The sequence below is a fragment of the Euprymna scolopes genome, chromosome 8, assembly GCF_053919585.1.
Source record: "Euprymna scolopes isolate OS-2025 chromosome 8, ASM5391958v1, whole genome shotgun sequence".
Classification (NCBI taxonomy): Eukaryota; Metazoa; Mollusca; class Cephalopoda; order Sepiida; family Sepiolidae; genus Euprymna; species Euprymna scolopes.
Window position 1 is genome coordinate 118,661,503 of NC_136489.1, and position 16,033 is coordinate 118,677,535.

Consider the following 16,033-nt stretch of genomic DNA (forward strand, 5'->3'; position numbering starts at 1 on the left):
CTCCGTTTTTTTTTTTTTTTTTTTTTTTTTTTTAGACACTAGTTGGAAAAACCACTGATTTTTAACATTATTTACTCGCAATGAGACCAATGTAAAATCTTTTTCTCTAAGGGTAACCCTTATCAACTTTTTCATGGACTTTTATACATAAACTTCGCTCACAGATGAAAACAATGTTACCTCACGGACCCTAAACAGTGTAAACATAACTAATCATGAGCCTTGAAGTTTCGAAACAGACAGCCAGCGCCTATGCATGTAACGGAATAAGAAAACTCATTAACATAAATGAAGATTACCTTTAAAGTAGTTAATAAAAAACTTGTATATCATTAAATGTTATGAACAGTTCTATGACGTTTTTATCATAAACTTTTGACAGCATTAATCTCACTTCAAACAAACTGTTCAACTTAAAAGTATAAGATTTGTAATGAAAGAATCGTAAATCTAAGGTATTTTTTAACGATGTGATTCCGACCCCCCCCCCAAAAAAAATACACGATTCTTACGATTAACGATTCCGATTAATCGTCCCACCACTAATTTATATTTTTATTTTCAGAAGTTTAGATATAAGCCATTCGTCTGTAGACTGTCAATAGACAAATTAGATCGGCTGAGGAGAGCTTTATATTGGGAACTAAAATGGTTCCCTATAATCAGGTTTGAAACCAACAGCACCGATGACTTATCTAAATTGTTGCTCATTGTCCCAAACACTGAGTAATGCTGAGTGTTTGTCACATTCCAAAAAATTCCGCATTACTTAAATTGATCAAGTAATGCAGAGTTATTTTTGTTTGTTTTTTTATTTAACTATTATGTACTTTCATCTAACAATTTAATAAATAAAATAAACTGACTTATACATAATACGGACCGTGCTGAAATACCAGAAAACCATTCTTAATATGGGGAGAGAAGGGTGTTTTCTAACTATTCTGTACTTTCACTTGACAATTTAATAAATAAATAAATAAACGACTTGTACAGAATACGGAGCGTGCTGAAATAATTTTGCTCGAGAATTGATCCATCTTCTAAAAATGATTTCATTTTTCTTAAAACTATGGTAGCGTTGGTGGGAACAGAAATTAGTTTATATATGTTGTACAATACCTGTCGAGAGTAGGTTAAACCGTTTCATATATGTATTTACATTACCTGTTCGAGGGTAGGTAAAATTATTTCATATAAGTGCTATAAATTATCTGTCCTAGGAAGGTACAATGATTTCATTCATGTGTAGTACTCGTCCTAGGATAGGTAAAATATTCTTTTGCTAGAGATAGCAAATGATACATGGACATCAAAAATTCCTCTATCCTAAGAATAACAGGTATGTTCAAAATCAACTTCATTTTTCTCAGCGTTTTGTATGGTCCCGAGCAACGCCGGGTAGCCCCGCTAGTTTATTATATAAATCTTGTGTGCGTGTTTGTATGTCTGCTAAAACCTTTCGCAAGCCGCATCGGATTAGGTTGAAATTGGTACCACCTGAAAAAGCCATGCCTCGGACGCATAATATGCGAACATTAGAGAAAAAAAAAAAAGATTAATTCTTTGGTTGTCAACTGGACCATTTCGTGCAAGGAGGGTTATTTTTCGCATTGCGATTTTGCACAAGTCACGCACACATAGCAAACTGAAAGTATGTTTAAAACTCTTATTTTGCAAGGTCATGATGTCATAAGCATTCGTGGCCGTGTCGGCAAATACGTTTGCCAGTAACTTTCCCTTTTCCTCTCAGGTTTTAGCCTGGCTGCTGCCGTTCATTCAATGGTTTTTATGCAGAGATTAGTTGGATAAGCATTCGTATTTCAGTTCAGTTGTATGCCATCTTTCAGAGTTCGAATCTCACTAGACAATTGCTTATTTTTGCTAAAACGTTCCAGTTATTTAATAGTCAATATCTACCATCATAAATTTGGATAATATTTCTTAATTTTATTAAAAGTTAATGTAAGAAAAAACTATTTGGAACAGGGGCAGAAGCAACAGAGAAAAGAGAAACTGGGATACAAAAGCAACAGAGAAATACTCAAACAGGTTATGTATTAACTAATAAAATTTAGTGTGGAAAATATTCAAATGCTGAATGTGGTTTTAAAATGGTAAGTATGGAGGGAATACGCATTACAGGTGTTTAGAGTATAAATTTAATTTTTAACCCAGTTGTTCTACTTGTCTTGCTTATAAATGAGGTGGTCTGAGAATTTGAAACCAATTTAAAAATATATTTACGTTTCATTAAATAATATACACAATAACTATCTACATATTTTGGTGTTAATCCTTTCTAATTTTATTTAATTTTTTGCTTCAAGCAAGAACTGGCTGCCAATTTTGACCCAATTACTTTCAGGTCCGTCTGAATTTTAGGATATTTATATTAAAATAAATAAAAACTTCTATAGATATCCTAAAATTTGTTTCATTGATTATCTCTGGCGATTGATCCAAACGAATCTGAAAGTAATCAGGTCAAAAGTGACTATGGCAATTACACTAGCCAGTTTTTGTATGAAGCAAGAAAATTAAAATTTTAATTAAAATTTGACAGGATTAAAACAAATATGTAGACAGAAATTATCTTATTTAATGAAACTTGCCTAAAGGGAAAAAAAATTCTCTATATATATATATATACACACACACACACTAGTGGGGGTACCCGGCGTTGCCTGGGTGAAGAATAAGCGTACGTAATAACCCGGCTTAAATATTAAAAAAAAAAAAAAAAAAAACGAACGTGATGCAAAATAAAGAATAAGTGAACGATGTTAAAACTTCTTAAAAAAAACAGCGAACGTGATGAAAAAAAAAAAACGAACGAAAAAAAAAATGGCATAAATAACCCTGTGTCAATATTAAAACTTCAAAGATTAAAAATATATATATATATATATATATATATATATATATATATATATATATATATATATTTGCCCTTTATATCAGACTAGCGAGGGTGCTCAGCATTGCCCAGGTGTTTATAAGTGTAAAAGAAAAAAAGTTTGGTAAGGAGGTAGGCTCGAACCCGAAGCCTTGAGGCAAATAACCTGCTAACTTACGATGACGCAACGAGGGGAGAGAAGTGATAATGGTTGAAATTAAACGTTTAAAAAAAAAAAAAAAAAAAAAAAAAGCAGGTGGTTAAACGAACATCAACATGTGGTTTTCTAGGTCAAACATTATGTCATAGAGAAATGAAATCACATTGCGAATTTTGTAAGATAAAAGACGCTGAAATAAAATATAGACGCGACCTCGTTTCGTAAATCGAAGATATCATAATCTAATGAGTATATAAAAAGTTGTAAGAATTAGTGATCTTCCAAGCGACCCCCCCTCCTCCAAAAGCCTTTGCCAGACATACAAACAATGCACACACAAACATGCACATATTTTTACTTTTATATTTTAGATAGAGAGAGGGTTAATTACAAAATAATGCATCCTCTTTAATTCAAGGACTTTTAAAATCACCTCGTGTTGCCTAGAGATGAGCGAGTATAACATCATATGCAACGATATGGTAAAGAGTAAGCTCCCTTGGATTGGAGATGCTCGCCAAAAAACTGAGTAAATACATTACACACTATTAAACAGTTTCCCATCTCTCTTACATGTGGTTTTTGGCGTAAAGACAGTTTGCCCTACATTAAGAATAGCAATGTTATTTATGAACTGCCAGTGCACTGTCTGTTATATCCGGTGAACAGGTCTGCATCTAAAGATCAAGATAAAGCGACAGATTTAGTGAACTCTTGTTACCTTTCTTTCTTGACTATAAAATCATCGATCGGTTAGCACTTTGAGAATCCATCTAGTACTTCAGCTTATAAAGTTGATTCATTTAGGCTTATACATAAAAAGCTTATAAAGTTGATTCATTTAGGCTTATACATAAAAAGCTTATAAAGTTGATTCATTTAGGCTTATACATAAAAAGCTTATAAAGTTGATTCATTTAGGCTTATACATAAAAAGCATCTTTCAGACATCCAAAACTTTTGGAATCCATCTCAATTGTGTTGCTTGAAAAACTTTTAACATTAAACCATTCGAGAAATTTTAAAGGCTTCATATGATATGCTTCCAATATATATATATATATAGTAATGACTTCGAAAGTTAAAGAACTTTGGTGCCATCAGCTGAAATCTAAACCTAATTATTCAACACTTCATAGTTATTTAGCATTTCGGCCTACATTCTTTCTGAGCTATCATCAGATGGATGATTTTAAAAAAACAACTAAAAATGAAACCACTTCAACACTTGAAGTTTAAAAACGTATATGTGCGCATACTCAAGATAGGTCAAACCCCCCCCCCTTTTTACAGGTTAAAAACTAAAATTGTTTCCGGTGTCCAAATACTCTTTATATCAAGTTTCAAGTCTGTAGACCAAATATTTAAAGTTTGGTAGAGACGCTTCATACAGACAAGGTCACACCCACACACGCATCCCAGTATACTAAAACTTTTTCATCTTACATTCTACAGTTATGCACAATATAGAAACTATGCATAAAAAGAATTAAGCATAATAGTTAAATTAAATCAATAATCTAATAAGAAACCATAAAAAAATGAATATTTAACGCTCGTTTTTCAAAGAAATACAAATTACTTATCCATGACCGAGTATATTAAGTTTGTTTTAATTTTTAAATAGAAAAAAGTAGACTTAATATCAATGTCAAAGATTGAGGGGGGGGGGGACTTGATAGGCATGTAGATTAGACTAAAGCACGAAAAAATTGTTTTCAATCATAGTCCTAAGATTTTTTAGCATTGATTTTTATCCTATTAAAAGAAAAAAGGCCTTAGGGAAACCTGCAGTAATTCATTTCATGCATAAAATAATTGAAATTGTGATTTAAAGAAATCACTAAAGTTGATCAGCCCTTAACTGACGTTAAAATCTTTAACAAACACCACCTTCAATGATAAACGCTTTCAACAAAATCCATTCTCATTAATCTGTCATGCTTAAGTGGAAAAAAAAAAAAAAAAAAAAAAACATCCGCGTTGGTCGGTCATGCTTGCGTTTGAAACAGCAATTCCTTTCACCATAAGAAATAATATTTTGATAATTATTCTTAGCATGAAGTATGTAAATGCTTTTTTTTTTTTTTAAACTCAGATCAGGAGACGTGAAAAAAAAATACGGATCAATAAAAGTTACCTATTTACTTACACTGGTTTTAATGTAAGTCAATGTAAGTTTTTTTTTTTTGTTTTTGTTTTTTTTTTCAGGCTAGTCATGTATCAGTGTCAAAAATTAAAGATACAAATGCTTAATCTAAAAATGTTAAAAACTCATCTTCGTCATTAAAGATTACGTTCTCTAGAAGTTACATTCCTTTAAATGGTTTTACTAAATTGAATATAAAAGTAAAATCTCAAAAATTATGCTTCAGTATTCACTCAAAAATCTACTTATATAGAAAAGACACTTTTTTGTATTATTCAGAAATGAAAGTTCTATCAAAACATTTATTGGTTAATATATGCCTCACTTTGGAATTTCCATGGGTCCTGCTGGTTATTAGTATAGCTACCTTCATTATTTGACGCTTAAGTTACAAAGACAACTCTTAAGGTTTGTATAAAAATCATGTTTCTTTTTAATACATTCGTAAAAAAATTAACCGGTAGACAACATTCAAATAAAATAATCGATTTGGTTATCATGTACTATGTAATCAATAGATTGCTATATTTTTCGATTAAAAAAAAAAATCATCGTCTGTTATACTTTGTAGCCTAGATAGAACAAACTGTTTTGATTCTCGGGCAATCCCAATTCTTGTTTTTACTATGTTACCATTCCTTTTCTTAAGAACACCCATTAACCTCAATTTAATCTGTTAAATTTTATTTTCAAACATATTTAAATACGTGTGAAAATAAAATTTAACATAAAACAATTTGCAAAATATCAATGCATGTACCGATAATAATACTTTTTATTGGAAAACCAATGTTTATATATCATATTTCTTCATTGAATTATCTTTCCAAAACTATTTTCTTAAAAGATTTCGGAAAAATAGGGAGCCGTCTTTAACAAGCGAAAAACCAAACTGAGTCGATAAAATTAGTATTAATTTTATCGACTCAAAGTTTGTTTTTTCGCTTGTTAGGCTCCCTATTTTTCCGAAATCTTTTAAGAAAATACTTAGTTTTGGAAAGATAATTTAATGAAGAAATATGTGACATATAAACATTGGTTTTCCAATAAAAAGTATTATGTTAAAATTAAATATTTCAGTAATTGTTTTATCTTTTAATGATGAAAAACATTTGATTTGTTTTTAAAGAACTCTTGCATGTTAGTCATTTTTTTTTTTTTTTCAAATCAGATTTTTAGTGAAGTTTAATTGAATTAAGGTATCATTTGGTTATTTACATTAATTGTATAAATCCACAATTTGAAAATTTGCGCGATTCCGATTCTTTAAAAATAAAAATAAAAGGTAAATTTTCAATTTACCGACCCCTTGGCATTCACCTTTAATTTGTTGGTTTTCGGGTACGCTGAGGACGAATATCACATTTATTTTTTGCACAAACACGCAGTTATCTGTATTTGAAGACATTCAGTATCCAACGTAATCTATCATTTTTAATGGCGGCCATCTTGTTTTCCAATAACGAAAAAACGCCAAAAAAGGCTAAATATGCCACATGTAACTGGAATCTCCTCTTCCCCACCACCGGCGTTGGCACAAAAAAAAAAAAAAAAAAAAAGGTTTATTGGAGGGGGGGAAGGGGCAAATTCCAAGAAATCTTAAGTGAAAGGAAAGAACGTAAAGACAAGACCACAAATCAAAAGCAGTATTTAGAGTAATATTTATTAAAATAAATTAAAAAAAGGTAAATATTACCTTTCGTTACAACAGAACACCGACCACTAATTTATTTTATTTTTTTAGGGATATTCGATGTCGAAATTGTGTGGTTTAACAGGTGCTTCTGCAGTTTAATTAACTGTTTTTCCATAAGTAACGCGCCAACAGTTCATAGAAATTCCGTGTTTGCATTTGAGGGAGGCGGTGGAGGGGCGGGGGGCATATGTTTTTAGCGATTTACTATTAAAATCTAGTTTGATCTTTAATATGCTATGATAAATATTAAGATTCAATGTGTTAGCTTTTAAAATGAATATGAATCAAGTGGTGCTTCAGTGTCATTTTCGTAGTTTTATTTTTGTTTTTAGGGCTAATAAAAACACTATTTTGGGGACTATTTTACCATTTTTGTCCAAAACTTTCTGTGTAAGTCTGTTTAGTAGTTTTGCATGGTGCTGAATTCAAATTTAAATATGTTAAGGCCTTAGGGACTTTTGGGGCTAAATGGACTTCGTCATTTTTTTTTTTTTTTTTTGCATGATGCAGAACTCAAATTTACATATGTTAAGACCTAAAACTGCACCGTTTGTTCATTTTCACCAGGATTTGATGTCCCCAAGGACTATTGGAACTAAATGGGGAGGTGGGGAAAAATGCTGAACTTAGTCATATTTTTTTTTTATGCCTCGTTCACTGCACTCACAGGAGACCATGCATGCTTCACTTTTTCTCCATGCAATGCATGTCTTCAACCCTCACTGATCAGGTTTTACTTTCATCCATCACTACACTCCATAAACATGCCTAATAGATGCTTCCCTTGGTCAACAAAGGTAACACTTTTCTGGTTAGTAATGGAAAGAGTTACCTGATCTTACTCCATCTATTCGAAACTATTGTGATCACACCAGCATCAGATTGTCTCTGTGCTCCAATGGTACCACTTCAGATATAGTGTAATCCGGATAAAAGAGACTTCATCTCCTGTCCCTACAACTCTCTTATATCCGGGTTACACTTATATCCGGGGGTTCTTATATCCGGGTTATCCTATACATTAACACAGGCTCTAATTTGGGACCCGAGAAAATCTCTCTTCTATCTGTTTTCCTTATATCCGAATTACACTGTACTTTCTCCACGTCAGAGTTCTTCTGTTTACATTATCTTAGACTTCTTCCACATAAGCTGATTATCGTCTTCCAATCTACCTATAACTCCATTGCACTTGTGTAACTAATGTTTACAAGTCCCACAAAAGAGTTGAGTTGCACCCAATTCCCTTTCCACAGAGCAGGGAAAACGCAAACTTTTAGATACTAGAAGTAGAAACTACCACTAAAATATTGAAACCGAACATAATAGATATACATATAAAGGACAAAATCAAAAAATGTTTGAGCCATAGACCTTAAATGTCAACAGCAATTACATATATTCAGAAGCATCAAAAGTTTTGGCGTAAATAAGCCAAATGTTCGATTCCAACTCCCAACTTTTAATTTCTAACTAGTTTACTCTTGAAATTTCAAGTTTGTATTCCTGAAATGTTGAAAGATACAACAGAAAAAAAAACTAATAGGAAATTAAAACGAATTAAAAACAAATATGCTAAGTAGCTAGATCTTTTGCAGATGAATGCAATTCCACGAGCCATATATAACAAAGTTGCATTTTTTTTTAAATAAATAGAAAAAAAAATTGGGGGGGGGGGTTAATATGCATCTCAATACACAAAAAAAAAAAAAAAAAAAAAAAAAAAAAACCTAAATTTAGAAGAGTATAGATTATCCCTCTTGTTGCTGATTTTTACCTTTAGGTGATTATTTGAAAATGTTTCATTCAGCAATCATTTGTCAGATGAAGTAATTTTAAAAATAAATTGTAGCTAAGTAGGTTATATTTTCAATAACACTAAAAAGATAACTACCTCATCTCAACCAGTTTGATTTTGTTTTAGTTAAAATATTACTGGGGTGACTTTGAAAATCCAACAATATAACTTTATATTTTAGCATTTATTTAATCTAACAATGATTTTAATGAATGCATGCATTTGTTTACAAAGAGGAGTCTGCCTCACCATAGATTGGGTGGTGGTGGTGGTGGTGGTGGTGGTGGTAATAGTAGTAGATTGAGCCTCTACTGCTGACAGAATTAATGAAATTAGTACAAAACGCAGTGCTCTCATTTTCTACTGACCCGATTTAAACAATAGGCGAAATAAGTAGCCGTCATTGCAACACCAAGGGCAAGGTTGTTTTAATTTTCTTTAATAATCCTAAAATTAGTTTGCCAGCTTTCACTTGTATATAATCTAGACAAAAATAAAATGCTGCATTCAATTTTGTTTTTACATTGTTAATAAAAGAATACTTTTAAACAGGTTCTATTTGACAAATAAACAAATTCAAACTGATTAGCATACCTACGAGTGTATACCTATAAAAAAAAAATATGACAGAAAAATTATACTTCAGTGTTGGCAGTGTCAAAAGAATTAGGAATTAAACTATCGTGAATTAAAAAAAAAAAAAAAAAAAAAATGCCAGAAGATCTGAAGAAAAACTGGACTAATTTTCTTCATTAGATTATTGGGAGGTAGGTGAGGGAACTAGACATTACATTTCTTTTTTTTTAAATGTCAAATCTTAGTTTCCATTTCATTTCTACTAATGCTAAAGTTAAAATGAAAGAAAAACAAATTGGTACAGAAAGTAAGAGGGAACAAAAACAGAAAACGTCTCATTATGGAAATAGATTCATGTTATTCCTTTATTCATGAGACCGACATTTGTTATACCAGACCAAGATTATATATATATATATATATATATATATATATATATATATATACACACACACACACACAAAATAACACATTACTGTTTTATAGGGTAGAATGTTATAACTTTGCTTTTTGTCTACTTATAGGTTCCTCAGACAATTTGCAATAAACCCAAAGAGGGAGGCAATGCCTGGAAGGATGTATTTCCTAGGACCGAGCCAAATCATCTAATTCTGACAGATCATTCAGCCATTAGATTGCCAGAATGAGGTCATGGTAAACCTATGCAAATATGAAAAGACCTGCCGAAACCATTCAGCATGAAAAGTTCTTACTAAACCGTTTCAGAGGGGTTAAATTAAATACTATTATTACTGATAAACACATACTCTAAAACTATTGGTTAGAATTACACAAAATGTAACAAAAGCTCTTGGGATATTGAATGCGATAAAATTGTTGATACTTCATGCATTATAATTATTAATACTCAGAAGTTAAACTTTGGGCTAGTATACACAAATTATAACTGATTGTATTTAGTCTGCTTGTTTGTCTCTTACAGCAGATATAATGAAAATAAAATTTTGGTTTGGGGTATCTAAACTTTATGTGGGCACATAGATCATTGCTTTTAGCTAAAAGGCTAAGGAACATCGTTTCTATTTTGCAAAGTTTAATACATTTTCTGACACAACCTTTCATCTTTTTGCCCTCAGTCAATCAAAGTGATATTCCTGGCGCAATTTTTAACTTTGTTAAAATTCAAAGTTCGCCTCTTGGGGGAGTTTGATTTTCCCCACATTAAAAATCGACCTGTTAACTATTCTTCTGTGTGAGAGGGGGATAGTAAATGAGAATACAAAATTTTGGTAGCATAATTAACCAATGAATTAAGTTTAAAGTTGAAATCAGACACTTTGCCATCTTGTGCTTTATTGGTCAAACACTAAAATTTCATTGTATGATTAAAAATGCAATATTTGAGCAACTTTGAGAAAAAAAAAAAAAATCACTGCAAATGTAATTTATCTTGTGATTAATGAAAATTAACCATAATGGTAGAAATTAGTTCATGCGAGCCTAAACATTGGGCAAAATCCTTTTACTTATAAAACAAAAAAAACTACAAAAATGACACTGAAGCACAACTTGGTTCATATATTCATTTCAAAAGCTAACGCATTGAATCTTAATATTTATCATAGCATATTAAAGATCAAACTAGATTTTAATAATAAATCGATAAAAAAAATTCAGATTTGAACAATGAAAAAAATTGACAACAGAGCAAAAATTAGATTCATTAAAGTTTTCATTGTTTTTTTTTCTTGTACAAAAAAAAACAAAAAAAAAAAAAAACTTAAAACCATATGAAGCTCACCATATTGATGACTGGATATTTTCCTTTAAGATGGGATTTTGTATTTATAGAGATACACATTCACATTAACTTGATAAACACTAACAAAATAAATTGCCCATTACTGAAAATAGTAATTTGAAAAAAAAAAAAACTAGAAAAAAAAAATAAATAAAAACCCTTAAATTGTACATCTATAAAAAGAGTAAAGATTCAATTTTTATTAAAATAACTCTAAAAATGAGTTATTCCAAATTGGAATTGAAGAGACTTTCACTATATTTACCTATTTTTACACACTAAACTGACGGGTCTGTGATACTTAATTATAAACCCCCAAACTACTTCACATAATTGCTTCAAATTTGGCACAAATCTTCAATGGCCTGTTGGATAGATTAGGGGTTAGAAGAGTCTATTGTTAATACTATCACTATCTGGTAATCAAATATTTAAGGGTTAAAAATTGGGCAAACTTTCAAGTTTGACCTGAACCACCCCTGACATAATTGTGCTGTGGGGCTAATATCAATAGCAATATACATTTATGGATTTTGAAAACTTTTCAGAGTTGCACTAAATTGGCATACAGCATCCTTCAGAGAATAAAAAATTACAATACTCTTATTGCTGTTAGCACAAATAATCTATATATCTATAAAAGTGAGAATGTGTGTGAGGACACTTCTCAACCTATATACTCAATGGATTTTTTTATTTACAGGTTTGAAATTTGGTATATAGAGTATTCAGACATGTGGAAAACTAAGTGGTTTTCATTCAGATAAAGGGCTGCTAAGGGGGGGGTCAAAAGTGAAAAATTGATACTTTAGGGTCATTGGATTTTTATTTGTGAATTGCTTCATGACTGTGCATGCACGAATCGTTCACATTATGTTAAGTTTGAAAACACTTTAAAAATCATGTCAAACAGGCCTAATGATTACCGTACTTGATTCACTGTCTTTGGGTTTTGATTTCAGCTTTTTTTTTTTTTTTTTTTTTTTTTTTTTTTTACTTACAAGAAAGAAACCGTTTAGAAAAAAAAAAAAATACTTGCATGTGACTTTTTTTTTTTTTTTTTTTTTTTTAAATTCATTTTTAAAAAGGAATTTAACGTTTCGTTTAATACCGGGCAACAATGGGACATCTAATACAATATGTAACCACTTATCAGTTAAAAACAACTGCTGGAACTTAACTGAAAAACCTGTGGTACTGACTATGTGCACAGTCACTATAACAAATTCTTTGAATTCTGCAAATCGGCAGACAATTCTTATGTCAATTCAGACTTATTGATTGGTCCATGTAAAGATTGTCACCAATTTCTCTTTTCATCATAAAAATGCAACTGGCATCTTGCCAACTTTTGTCACTAAGAGTGATAGAGCATTTTTAGTACCGAATCATCCAAATTAATTAAAAGTTTGATGGTTTATTGATATTCTGTTGTTCTTGTTATTCCTCGGTTAAAGCAGAGTACTTCCACGAATTATGTTATATAGCCCTTGAATGAAACTATGAATTGTGTTAGCTTCTGAAAGTGCTCATGTTCTCCAGATCAACATGAGGAGTTTAAACTACTTAAAATATTTTATTCACGTTACTATAAATCCATTTTCCTTAACCTTACGTTCTGGCTATCATAAGAGATAGGAGGAGTCTAAGCACACTTCTCTTTACATAAAGATCATATCTTTTGATTTCTTGGGTTGAGCATATGGGAAAGGTATATACAAATTGCCATTAGCATATTAAGCGATGCTCTTCATGTAAACAAATCGAGCTTAGGTATTTGGACGATGTCAAATTCACTACCCGCACAGCAGCAGCCAAATAGTGTAATGGTAAGAAGCCTTGAATGTCATTTGGGCAGTAGAGTTTTGATCCTGGCTCGAGGTAGTTGCTTGTCTAGCTGCACTAATGAGCTGTGATACAGCTCAACAGTACTGCATGTGGATGGATATATATATATATATATATATATATATATGACAGCCCCTTTAAGAAATTCGTTTCTTATCGTTGAGCACTTTCAGTTGAATTAAAAGTCGGTCAATTTAGCTCTTATGCGTAGATCATCGTATAACGATTAGATCACTGTCTGTCTGGCGTAAATGAACACTTAACATTAAGTTGTTTAAAATTCAACGTTATTTCAAGCGGTTAATGGTAGCCGAATGGATTAGGTCTCCGCTAATCGAGCCAGAGATGTCTCGTGATACGGGGTTCGAATCGTTCGACTGGTAGTAATCGTGACACCCTGCACTGAAGATTCCCGAAAGGATGAAACACTAGTGTCTGTAGGTATTTAATTATTATAGTAAAAAAATAATTATATATATATATATATAAGCGAACGTGTCTGTGTGTACATTTCCCTACGCAATAACTGTCAATTTTTAGTGTACAGACTCGAAATTTGATATACAGGGTACTGAGATTTGGGAAAATCAATGTGATCCGTTTTTGGCCAGAAATTTGGTGATTAAGGGAGCAAAGTTCAACGAGAACTCTACCAAATTCCGACAATTTTGGATCTACGCACTTGAAATTTCTCTTCCCTGCAACCTCTCTCCCACAGAAGAGATGTTGCGAGCCTGTCCTTGTTTTATCGTTATTTCCATGGCAGGTGCTCGTCTGAGCTCCAATCCCTCGTCCCCCCCCCTCGCCAATCTTTCACGAGAAACACCCGTCTGGCTGAAACTACTGTCAATAATTTTCCCCACTTTTTATCTGTGCCTAAATCCAAACGTAGATTCCATGAGCAAAGCTTTCTTAGAACTGCACGCCAGTGGAACTCTGCCGCTTGCCTGTTTCCCACCTGACTATAACTTGGATGTCTTCAAGTCCAACACAAACAAACTCCTGACAAACCGCCCCCTTAAGACACTATCAAAACCCCCAATACTAATGATTACTACAATACTATCTCATTGATTACTGTACACGCAATAACCCTTATCCCTGATTGGCCTTCGAGCCTTGATAAGTGGTGACCCCCATGAAAAAAAAAAAAAAAAAAAAAAAAAAAAAAAATTTAGATATAGGCTCCTTGGAGATGGATCTAACTTAACTTGATTTGAGCCCAAAACAAATTTTAAGGGGTCATAATAGGGGTCAAAGTTTGAAAAAAATTGACCTCTGCGGTCTCTTCCAAATTACTCAGACAATTTCTGGTCTAAATATTTGAAATTTTACATAAAGGGTATTCAGAGATAGGGCAAGCTTTCCATCAGTTTGGGTCGAAAATGTTTAGTTACCAATATATAAATGTGTGTATGTGTTTGCATGTCTGCCTTAAACTTTCAATAGAGGCGACGGATTTTACCAAGATCAGTATCGTTTTAAGGTTCGACCTTTCATACGACAAATATTAAAAAATTGGCTAAAAACAATATTTTCCCCTTCAACTAGGCACTTTTCTAGGGGGGGGGGTCACTTTTTTCGCCGATATTTTTTAAAGTTATCCTCTCCTTTAGACTGTCTAGCCTTAATTTAAAAAAATGTCACTTCCGGTTTGGCGGTGATCGTAACAGCATAAATGTTAGGTTTTACCCAGTTCTTTTCCTCCTTTGCAGTATGGGTTCGAGCCTGCCTTCCTACTACCACTTTTTTTTTTTTTTGCTCAACATACACATCCAAACACCCGGGCAACGCCAGGCTGAAATGCTAGTATATATATATATATATATATATATATATATATATACATACACACACACACACACACTAGCAGGGCTACAGTGTCAGATGTCTTAATTTTTATAAATTAAATAAAAAGGGCTGAACAACCGTCTTAATTGCCTGAATATTCCTTTCAATTTGAATATTAACATTTTGTGAATATATCAAATGTTTTAGTTTCAAACACAAAAAGCCTCAAGCATTTTAAGACAATAAGATTTAATTCAAATATTTAAATTTTGCTTTGAACTAGTGGAATTTCAAAGTTCAGCTACAGATTTTAACACTAACCCTCTTGTGACACTTACGTCACTCGCATGTCGTCTAGTGGTGGAACGCTCCCTGATCGTTGGTCTCCGTGTCTCCTTGATGAGAATGTCAGTGGCCAGTACCTGAAAGAGACTCGTCAAGCATTTCTGCAATCATGCAAAACAAATTTAAAAAAAGACAAGTCGATATTTGAGTTTTTTTTTTTTTCTTATGCAAAATTCCTTGTTATTCATAAAAGGTTACAATCGTCGTTTCGTAATTCGCTATTAAGTTAGGGACTGGCCGTTTGTTAACTGCAAAGTTCTTTCTTTTTCGATAAAAACTAAATAGCTACGTGACAGGGTCAATCAATGAGGCAGTCGTCTTTTTCACTCGTTCGAGCCCAGGGGAGCAGATCTCTCTCTCTCTGTCTGAGCAGCCAACAATGGTCGCTTTGTAAATTGGAATTTCATTGGTATCCTTCCGCCATTCACGTATTTGGCGATCATTGCCGGGCTGTCAATTAGCATTTACCGCTTTCTTGGCCAAAAGAAGTATCCTTCACAAATACCATTCTGGCCCTATCCACCTTTTTATTTTTTTTTTCTTGTTTACAACTGTTTTTTTTTTTCTACGCCTGTCGTCCGTCCCACTACCTCTCTTTTCTCGGTCGCATGTTACCTCTGTCAGTGTCTATCCCGTTGGGTGCATTTAGCTTGCAGTTTACTGCACCTTCGAGCCTGTCTCACTCTTACTAAATTTAAAACCAAGTTCAAGTCCTGAGGTTGTTTTTAAAGTTTTTTTGAATTGTAAGATAAGCTTTCTTTTGAGTCCTTACTTCCATTATTAGAACCTGTGGTATCAAGTTATTTTCATTTGATAATGACCTAATTTTTTTTCTTATAACCAAATTTATGGATTTTTCTAAATTTATGTTTAAATTTTACAAAATCTTTATTAATTTTGGTAAAATTTAAATAACCAAAAAATTAGTTCCACTCAAGCTATTTAACTAATTTTGTTTAATCATAAATTTCATCTACTAGACAAAATTTTTTAAAAGTTTGAAATCAAA

General features: G+C 32.2%; 1 protein-coding gene across 3 annotated transcripts in view; it reads right to left on the reverse strand.

Annotated features, from left to right (window-relative positions):
• The window catches only part of LOC145283741 (acyl-CoA:lysophosphatidylglycerol acyltransferase 1-like), a 183,762-nt gene that overhangs the window by 60,496 nt on the left and 107,233 nt on the right, over positions 1–16,033 (reverse strand). The window contains exon 1 of one of the 3 annotated variants that reach the window (XM_080132800.1): positions 6,529–6,675. The exons of the other annotated variants lie outside the window; for them this stretch is intronic. Within the exon in view, the coding sequence (XP_079988926.1) occupies positions 6,529–6,616 (88 nt within the window). The 5' untranslated portion in view covers positions 6,617–6,675. Of the gene's footprint in view, positions 1–6,528; positions 6,676–16,033 lie in introns of those variants that run through there. 3 annotated transcript variants of the gene reach the window in all.